The following is a 10,403-nucleotide window of genomic DNA, read 5'->3' as shown; positions in this document are numbered from 1 at the left end:
TAGCTGGTAAATGGAGGCTTATAAAGGCTGACCTGACAATTGTGAAACAGCTGGTCTCTGGTAGAGTTGGGATCCCAGTGATGGCTGACACCAGTGTCCATCTTGTTAGCCTCACCAAAGTTTTAGGCACAGAAGTCTTGAGCTACTCCTTCATGCCGTTTCTTTATGTGTCTACTCCACACTCCAAAAACCATCTCTTAATTTCTTTAAAGTGAGTATCATGCAAAACATGATCTCACTGCTCACAACTAAAATTTACATAAAGGGAAGGCAGTGTTGGGGAGTGAAACAGAGAAGAGGGATCAGAGAAGAGACAAACAGAAAGTGAAGTTTGTCTCTTTTAAGACAAACAAGTCCAACCAACCACTGACCTGATGCCATGGCTTAGAATGCAGCATTTTTATTGTAAAAGTCCACATATTAGGCAGTTCCCTTTGTGAAAAGGTTTTCATATACATAGACTGGGAGAAGCTGATAATTAAGAATCAGATTATATATAATATATATTTATGTTGCCAATACTATGCACACATTGGAAAGCTAGCTTTTTTTCTTGAATGTCCCCATTAATGGAATACATTTCAAGTTGACAATAACAACATGTTTTCTTGTCATTGAAAATTTGCCAACAACTCTCCCAAAGAGTCAACATTTAATATGTCAACAATTCAAAGCAAGAAAATAATTAATTCTATTTACACCTGTTTGAGGTTATATGCTACAGCACTGATACAGTAAAGGTTTGTAAATTTGGCAGCTATATGTATTTCAAGATTCATCCAGATGACCTGATGACGACTTTACATGGTTTTCTATTAACAATGACACTTTCTCTTCTTTTCTACTCTTTGTAGATTATCTGTAGCTATGATTGAATTCTGACTTAAAGAAATGATTGCCAAAAGGCAGAACTGATGAAGGACGCAATTTTAGAAAAATAGGAATTCAGGATGAGTACACGAAAACGTAGCTCAACTCATCAAGTCTGAAGCCTGGGATGGCCACTTCGTGTGAGTACAGTATGGTCAAATGAGGACACAGTCATAGGCTCGACCGCCTTCTAAGTCTTTCAGGTTTCTTTAATTTTGTAAATGTAAACTTCAGTACATTTTTCTTTCCCCCAAACAAAGGATACTACATTTGAACACCAGTCAGGTATGACTCCTGTTGTTCCTGTCTATGTCCTCGGTGAAAAAGTAGGGGGTCAGGACTGACTCACCCCCAGACCTGGAACCGTACTACACAGATTCTAATTATGCCCTGGTAGACTCATTTCTATACAGAAATATAGGATGTAAATATTGTTCTAAAAGGAATATGGTCTTTGCCTAAAGTAAATGTGTAATAATGAACAAAAATAGTCAAAGTTCTTTGGATCCTTCTGTTTACTTCTACAAGATCAAATAGTACTGGACAATGCCTGTGTGAAAAGGTGAATCACTGGTTCCAGACCAGTTCAGAAAGCTTTACCAGAGGCATCTAAAGCCAGTTCACTTCAAACCGCATTCACTGGCACCAACTGTGTGCCAAGCACTCTACATGGTGCTGAGGACCCAAAGAAGAGATGACAAGGATTCTGCCCACAAGACACTCACAGTCACTAGAAGCAGATTGTGAGCGTAAGTTCTGTGATGACCTATTATCCTAAAAAGAAGAAAAAGTAGCAAGCACATACATTTATTTACTTTATACTCTATGAAACTGGGCATATTTCGAGGTGGCAAATGTCAATTATCCAGTCTGTATTTTACTTAGTGTTGTAATACGTCTTACAAGAAAAAAAAAAAAAAAAAAAAAAAACAAGATGTTTGAATCTTCATGCGTGAGGGAGAAGATTCCTCTCTCTTGTTCCAAACCCAAACCCATATAATTACATTCATGATTCATTTAGAGCCCAAAGACACAGAATAAAAGACAATATGATGTTAACGTCAGTCCACTTGTTTCAGCTCTAGAGATGCATGCATTAAACTTGAAGCATTCTATGTTACTGAAATATTTACATCATTGTACATGTGATGTGGAGGAAGTTTCCTTCATATCTTGGAAGGGAGATATAATAGATTTCTAGTCTAGGTTCCTATATTTAAAGCAGGTTATGATTTTTCTCAAATTAGGGAGATATCCTTTGGGAATCAAATTTACCACAACTTGATCCCAGAACAGAGGGTACACTTTTGGTTCTTTTGCATCTAATTGTATTTTGAATTCAGGAAGGATAACACCATTGTAAATAATAATGGCTTTCACAATTGCAATTGTTGTAGCTGAAAGAAAAGCTTGTATTGTTTCAATGTTCTTGCTCTAATTTCACTTTGCCTTGCAGGTTTTGAGACACAGCAAACATTACACTTCAAATTACACTTAGCATAGGAGAGTTGGGTGCAAACAATATGACATGAATACAATTTACCAGGCTGGAACACGGAAACAAATTCAAAGTATGGTAAACTACACAGGGGATTATGTAAGTAGACTTAGAAAGGACGTCTTCTCTTCATGAGATTTAGTGAGTAAGACCCACATCAGTAACACCCATACCTCTTCACAGGTAAAGGTAGGAGACCCAATAAACCAGATTGAACAAGCAGAAAGCAGTGGGGAAGAAGATCCGCGCATAGGAGTCCATCTTGGCAATACGGATGTGTATCCTCCCGTGTCTCCAAGCCCCTGTTCGGCAATCTTCAAAACAGCAGAAAAAACTGGCACAGTCCTTGCCATCCAGACACTCATACCCGTATTCTTCATCTCTCTCTTGAAGGTGTGTGGCATTGTTCATTTGAATGGTTGCTGATCGTGGGCGGATGTCAATTGTAGGGGCCTGAGATGGAGTAGGGAAGGAGAGGGATCAGAGTTAGTTTTACCTGATAAATCCCAGACCACGTCTCCACAATGTCCCCAGTGTGCAAATGATGAATCTGAAAATGAGTACTCAGGGAATCGCTATGACATCATGATCTACAATGGTGAAATTGAACTTAGAAGGATAGCAGTTGCAGATTTCAAATTTTGAGCTTAAGCAGTGCAGCTGAAAATAATACCACCAAGCTAATAAGCTATAGCAAGAAGATTGAACACCAAAAGAACTCAAAGTTTGAAGATTTAAATCAAACAACTACATGGAATCTTATTCTAGTAAGTATTAGATGTGAGGTTGGTTACATGAAGGCATTTAATGGTGTTGCATGTGAGTAGGATAGAGAAATAAAAATGAGTCAATTGTGAAATCAAATTTTGTGTACATGCTTATCTATATAGGCAAATAGTAAATCCCGTTACACTGAGCAAATGTGTTAAACACTTTTAACAGAAAATGTTAAGCTGTATATAAATACAGAAGCTTCCTGAGTTTATACCACAATGGTAGGGCTTATACTTTAAAGTAATATAGTACTTTGCCTAACATCACCCTTTAGAAGCTTCAGAATGTCAGCAATATTAAACTACATGTGAGTGAAATTTTTTAAATGTTACTAGCTGTCAAACTCTCTTGAGGATTTGAGAAGAAACTAGTACCAATTAATTAAATGTTAATCTAATCTTTGCTGCTGTACCAATTATAAAATTGCTAGAAAATTCAATTTATTTAATGTTAATTTGGTAAGTTAGTTTTAGGAATGATATATATACGAACTCTATTGTCTCTGAATCAGCTATCAGAAAGTTCAGCTGAGAATAGAAATCTCATTGAATATTGTATGATAGAGCCAAAAGGCCCCTGGATAACCCCAGAAGGAAGAGATGGGTGTTTTAACCTAAAGCATTTCAAAGACAGTATCATTTTTATAGAACCAAAAGGTATAGTTCAGGCCAATGGAAATTTTTATATGTACTTATTGAAAAACAATCCTTTTTTGAATTAGGACTTACAGAGTTAAATTTTAGGACATAAATGGAACTTGGTAGGTACAACCAGTGAAACTGGATTCCATTTTTATCTGCAAAGAGAGGGTAAGTCTTGGCTTTGATGTTTAATGAGGCCCACTTCACTAATGACATCTCATAGAGCTTAGAGATTTTTAGTCTCATGCTAGGTCAAAACCTCTGAATTAATGTAGGGTTGCTGAATCAACTCTAAAACTCTAAAGAACTTTCTCCACCTTAAATGTGTTATCTCTAGTAGAATGCTTAAATGTCTATTCATAAAAAATAAATAAAACACCATGTAAGCATTAATAGTTAGATCCAGCAGTTGCATGCAGTGAATTTCCATTCCAAAAACATTATACCTTGAAGGAAAACATCCGAAGAAGCTTTGGGTTTGTAGACAGAAAAGAGAATCGCATTTTTTTAATTAAAAGAAGGGAAAAAAGGAAAAAAAAAAAGAGAGAGACAAAATAAGATAAATTAAAAATACATTTTGAAAACATAGCAAGTGAAATGAACTGAAATTATAAACACAGAAGGACAGTTCTGAGCTTAGAATAAAGTATATGCCTAATTTGGAAAAGGAAATTTTGGTGATTCCTAGGGAAATCTTTGATAAATTAATCTACAATGATTTAACTGCAAAATTCAGTGCTGCCCACTTGTAAGGAAGCTTTGTTGCCTATTTTCCCTGTATAGAAATGCTGATTTTATTTTCTGATTATCATTAAGGAGAACTTAACTAGGAGAGTCTTGACATAGTGAACCCAAGAACATATTAAATGGGAAAGTGAAATTTTAGCTTCTCAGTCACAACTTGGACTCTAGCTAGTTCTGATAAATCATCTAATTGGCTTAAAAGGGAAATGTGCATAGAGTTCTTGGGTAATTTCATTTTTGCAGTTTCTTCAATTCCCTTTCTCCTCTGTTACCTTTTCTCTTTCTGCCATCCTCAGGACCAGGACCCTGGTCTAAGGAATCCAAGTGTTTCTGTCTCTGCAACAAAATCCACTCTACAATAGAAAGGGCCAAAGGGCTTTGTCCACTGTCAGTCCTCACTGCCTTATTACTACTGGCAGGTAATAATGCTGCATGGCGATAGAATCATCTTTTGGGGGGGAAATGAAATGGCAAGTGAAGAAGGGGGAAAATAAAAAACAACACAACAAGGAAAATAAACTAAGGATAGAAAAGATGCAAAGGTAAAGAGAGGCCATACAGAAAAAGAAGGGGCTGCAGAAAGTGTAGTGATTGGGAAATTGAAGATAAGCATTTCTTTTACATTAATCATCAAGAATAATGATGCATCTTTCTTTACCTGTTATAATGTTTCACAGTCAAATAAACGTGTGCCATTTGTCAAATTTCACCTGGGTTTCTGAAGATGCATCAGGATTCAGGCTAGAATCAGTGGTTATAATTCAGCCCCCCAAAGTCCGTGGGTCAGAAAGCTAGCCACTGTCATGGCCCTCACCAGGAAAGGCTATAAATTCAGGAGGGTGGGTAAGTTCCTTTGCCCCATTTTTGTAAAGAAATGCACCTTCACTTTCATCGGGCCTCCTGTGAACCAAACACTGGATTTAAGTGGGCAAATGGGTAGCTACGTGCTCTTTTCAGCATCCATAATACAAAACAATTACATTAGGCTTTTATAAATGTGCTTCTTCAACTCTGTTTAAAGTTTGGTGGCAAGCTAAAGTCATCTTACCTGTTTCCAAATCACTGAACTCAATCCAGGTTGGTAACTATATGAATCATCAACATCAGCCATCATCATCATTTTAATGCCAGTTACTATTTAATGTCTTTTATATCCATTACACTTATTTCTCACAGCAGCCTCATAAGGTATATATAAAATAATACTCATTTATATACGAGAACATGATAACACAGGGAGGCTAAAAATATATATTTTGAGTATAAAACCAACAGAAGTCTTCTGGCAATGCACACACACACACACACACACACACTAAATGATTTGCAAAAAAAGTATGGTGATCCCTGAAACTTTAAGAACCTCATGGCTTCCTATTGGAAAGCAGTGGATGAAGGACTTAAAACATCAGTAATTTTAAAACATTATAGTTAAGAGTCAGACAGCTGAAAATCAGGGAAACCTAAAATGACAGCTACTAAAAGATGAATGCAGTTTCCAGTCATGGTTATTCTCCCAGTGAAATGAAGAGAGCTACAGTCTGCCTCGGTGAATCAGGTCTCTCCCGATTAACTGATGACCATGATGAATCCTGGGAGCCTGGCCAAACTCACACATGCTATCTTCACCTTGGGGCCCAAAGTGTGGATAGCCCACAGATAGGCCAAGCGAGGCCAAACCAAAACAAAAGCAGGCGATCTTTCTGCGTAAAAATGTCAAAGGGCCCAATGAGAAATGATACATACAGGGTTTTTCTTCTTTTTGTCTTTGTCCTTGCTTGGTTTCCGGTTGCTGACAAAATAATGCAGAGTGCCATACTCCACCAAAGCAGAGAAGACAAAGATGAAGCAAACAGATACAAAGAGATCCATCGCTGTGACATAGGAGACCTTGGGGAGAGACTTCCGGGCAATGGTGCTGAGGGTAGTCATTGTCAGGACAGTGGTGATTCCTGGAGGAAGGCAGGATAAAACAGACCCTGTGACCACATCAGCACATTGGATAACTGCCTCACTGGTGAGACTAAACGTGTTTTGTGACTTCTGAGGAGTGGCCTCAGTTCTGGGAAAGGAGGCTTGACTGGAATTCATTCACATTGTTCACAGATATGTATCGCCTGCCTACCATGTGTCATCTCCCGTATGTGCTGAGAAATGTGCTAAGAATGTGCTGACTTAGTGCTGAGAAATAAAATAGACAAGGTCTCTGCCCATATGTCCCTTATGTATGCCCATATGTATTTCAGTGAGAGACACCACCATGAATCAAGGAAGCAGAGAGAAGTATAATGACAGATTATGGAATGCACCATGCAGATGGACAGGGGCAGTGAGAACTTAGGTGGAAGGCCTGTTTGAGGAGGTTATTTTTAAGGTGAAGCTTAAAAAATTAGAAAAAACCAACCTTCTGGCTATCAACGCTAAAGTAGCAAAGAGTCGGACACAACTGAGCGACTGGACAGAACTGGCTAAATTAATTAAAGGGAGGTTCTGAGGAAGGGAAACCTTATCTGGTTTTAATTTTTAGAATACCTGGGATGGGCGGCCAAGTCACAGTGATGCTAGGTAAATAGAAGTTACCTAGTTAAGTTATGCAGAGCCTGCCCAGGAGTTTGCATTTTATTCAAAGTGTAAGGAGAAGCCCTTTAAAGGTATTAAATAGAGGAGGTACTTCGTGTGTGACTGACAGGTTCTGATGTATAAATTCTTTAGAGACTATTATATGATGAAAACAGGCATCTCAGAAATGATATAACTAATATTTACTGAAAATGTCCTTGTGCCAGGCACTATGATAAGTATTTCATGTGCATTCTCTCTTTGAATCTTTACAGCAGATATTTTCATTTTGATTTTATAGTTGAGGGAAAGGAAGCCAAAAGACAAGCTCTGTGTCAGATAGTAAAGTAGCAGAAAGATTTGAGCACAGAAGTTAAATGGCTGATTTCAAAACACTTCTTTTTCCCATTGTACAACAGTGCCCCAGAAAACTAGTTCTCCCCAATAATTGTTTAACAACAAAGTTAAGACAATCTCTATGTATTTACAGCTGTGTTATTTATAACAAGGCAACATGGATTCAGTATTTGAATAGGTTCCAGCTCTAGTTATAGTAACTCAATTCACTTCAGTATTCTAGGTTTCAGTTTCTGCATCTGTTTGACTATCTTTTTGAAGACCCATCCATTTCTTATCATGCTATGATTTTAATTCAACATTTCTTATCATGACTGGATGCAACTTTTCTGTACTCCAAAAATGGTCTTCCCAAGCCTTTACTGTCTGTAGCCTTGTGACTTAACATTTATACTGGAGGCAGGGGAGAGGGGAGGTTTCTGTTGTCTAATGCTGTGTGTTAATTCTCACTATTACTAGGACCAAGATGTGGAGAAGGCAATGGCACCCCACTCCAGTACTCTTGCCTGGAAAATCCCATGGACGGAGGAGCCTGGTAGGCTGCTGTCTATGGGGTCGCACAGAGTTGGACACGACTAAGCGACTTCACTTTCACTTTTCACTTTCATGCATTGGAGAAGGAAATGGCAACCCACTCCAGTGTTCTTGCCTGGAGAATCCCAGGGACGGGGGAGCCTGGTGGGCTGCCATCTCTGGGGTCGCACACAGTCAGACACGACTGAAGCAACTTAGCAGCAGCAGCAGTAGCAGTAGGACCAACATACTTCTAGGAGAGAGTCAATGTCCCTGCCTCAAAGAGCAGTGCTGGGAAACTCAGAAGGAATCAGACATGAGAAACTTGAGGGGCAGGGGAAGGAAGAACAGTATCACCATACAGGAAAAGAGAAATAGGATTTTCTTCTCTCTTTACAACATGGGTACAGAATGCTCCAAAGATGGTTAAGGGGAGACAGCCACTCTTGAAGAAAGGTTAAGCCAAGAAGGACATTGACCTTTCTCTTCCTAATTGCTCAGGTTTTTTTTTCAGAGCCATTTTTGAAGAGTTTGGGTATATTTCTAAGAACACTTAGCTTAGTATCAGGTTTGTATGATACATTGTATGTTATGAAATTCTAGAGAAGGGAAAGATCAGTGTTGGTTAAAAGAACTTCACAGAAAGAAGTAGCCTTTAATAGAGGCCTTCCACAAGGAAACTTAGTCATAAAGACTGAGGCCTCTCTCGCGTTCCATCATTAGCGATGATGGAGTAATCCATCTCTCTGTCTAGTCTACATACTTCGTGACAACAGATAAAACATGGATCTTGATGTCCATTGTAACCCCATAGTGATTATAGAGCTAGGACTCAATATCTGTTGAATAAATAAAATGATTGAAGAATAGTGTATACATGAAGATCAAAGAGACTCAACCTACATATGAAAATAGGAATCCATATTTATTTGGGAAGATCATTTTAGTTGTACATAACAGTAGCTAACATTTAAGAATCTCTTTGTTTGACCAGGTGCTATGTCAAGCATATGTATAATAATTCCAGAATACCCTCAAAATGAGGTAATAAGCACTGTTATCCTTCTTTTTGCAAGTGAAAAAACAAAACAAAACAAAAAACTGAGCACAGAAAGAATAAACCAGTAAGAGAGATAACCTACAAGCCCAGCAAGTCTGACTTTATGTGCAATGTTCTAAACCACATTGTTGTATTTCTTCTCTATAAATAGGTCCATAATGTGCAGGATGAAGTACCGCATTCTTAGGAGTTATTAGGGATTTAGCTATCCCAAATCCCTAATTTGGGATATGATGTGGATCTGTGAATCTTCCATTTTGTTATGATGGAAACAAAAGCATGGTCTAGCTTCTCAAGTAAAAACTGGGGATGATAGTGACTTCATGAAGATTAAATTAAATCATGAACATAGAGTGACAATTCCTAGTGAAGTCTCAATAAATATAAAGTGTTATTATCATTTACTTTAGAGAAGAAAGATCTGCGTCTCAAAGTAAAAAAGCTTCATTTAGGTTGTCTATGTATTAATTCACGTAGAAGTTCTTGATTATACCTAATCACAGCTGATATTTTTGTGGGATAATTTCAAAAATTAATTGGTACTTTCTTCACTTCATTCAGGCCTCAAAGCAAAAATGACCTATGAGCAGTGAAAATGTCAGTATTCATAGCAGATATCATGGATAAGTTCACTTAAGAAAATTTGGTATGTCTGATATTATTAGGCTACATGGAAGTTCATCACAGGCATGTAAAGAAGAATCTTGAAAAGTTCCTTCAAGATATTTTCAGGTCTGCTTGGAGCCACAGAGAACAGTGAAGACCAGACAAGTAGTGATTCTAACTGATTTACCAACCAACAAGATAGCTTAATGTGTTTCGTTTGATCCGTGTGGTTTTTTAAGTCCAGTTTTGCTAAGCAAAGACACTAGACTTCTCTTACTTGAGATGGATGAAAAATATCCATAAGCTTTTTTCAGTTCCTTCAGTCTTGGCATGAAGCAAGCTCTTTAGGCATGTTGCTTACCTCATAACTTGGGTGAAAAATGCCAAGAGGTATTTTCCTCGTTTAATCCATCCATCATCCTTCAGTTCAGTTCAGTCGCTCAGTCGTGTCCGACTCTTTGCGACCCCATGAATCACAGCATGCCAGGCCTCCCTGTCCATCACCAACTCCCCGAGTTTACCCATACTCACATCCATTGAGTCAGTGATGCCATCTAGCCATCTTATCCTCTGTCATCCCCTTCTCCTCCTGCCCCCAATCCCTCCCAGCATCAGAATCTTTTCCAATGAGTCAATCTTCGCATGAGGTGGCCAAAGTATTGGAGTTTCAGCTTCAGCATCAGTCCTTTCAATAAATACCCAGGACTGATCTTTAGAATGGACTGATTGGATCTCCTTGCAGTCCAAGGGACTCTCAAGAGTCTTCTCCAACACCACAGTT

The 10,403-nt window shown here is 38.3% G+C and overlaps 1 protein-coding gene across 13 annotated transcripts in view; it reads right to left on the bottom strand.

Moving 5' to 3' along the window:
* Nucleotides 1–383: 383 nt before the first annotated feature.
* The window catches only part of GABRG2 (gamma-aminobutyric acid type A receptor subunit gamma2), a 248,991-nt gene continuing 238,971 nt past the window's right edge, over nucleotides 384–10,403 (bottom strand). For all 13 annotated transcript variants that reach the window (XM_055561939.1, XM_055561977.1, XM_055561946.1 and 10 more), the window contains 2 exons: nucleotides 6,274–6,479; nucleotides 384–2,821 (listed from right to left, as the gene is read on the bottom strand). In XM_055561939.1, the coding sequence (XP_055417914.1) occupies nucleotides 2,546–2,821; nucleotides 6,274–6,479 (482 nt within the window). In that variant the 3' untranslated portion in view covers nucleotides 384–2,545. The remainder of the gene's footprint in view (nucleotides 2,822–6,273; nucleotides 6,480–10,403) is intronic.

This window comes from Bubalus kerabau, chromosome 1 (genome assembly GCF_029407905.1).
Source record: "Bubalus kerabau isolate K-KA32 ecotype Philippines breed swamp buffalo chromosome 1, PCC_UOA_SB_1v2, whole genome shotgun sequence".
In the NCBI taxonomy this organism is placed as follows: Eukaryota; Metazoa; Chordata; class Mammalia; order Artiodactyla; family Bovidae; genus Bubalus; species Bubalus kerabau.
The sequence above is the reverse complement of the archived record's forward strand: the minus strand, read 5'-3'. Positions and strand labels throughout refer to the sequence as shown.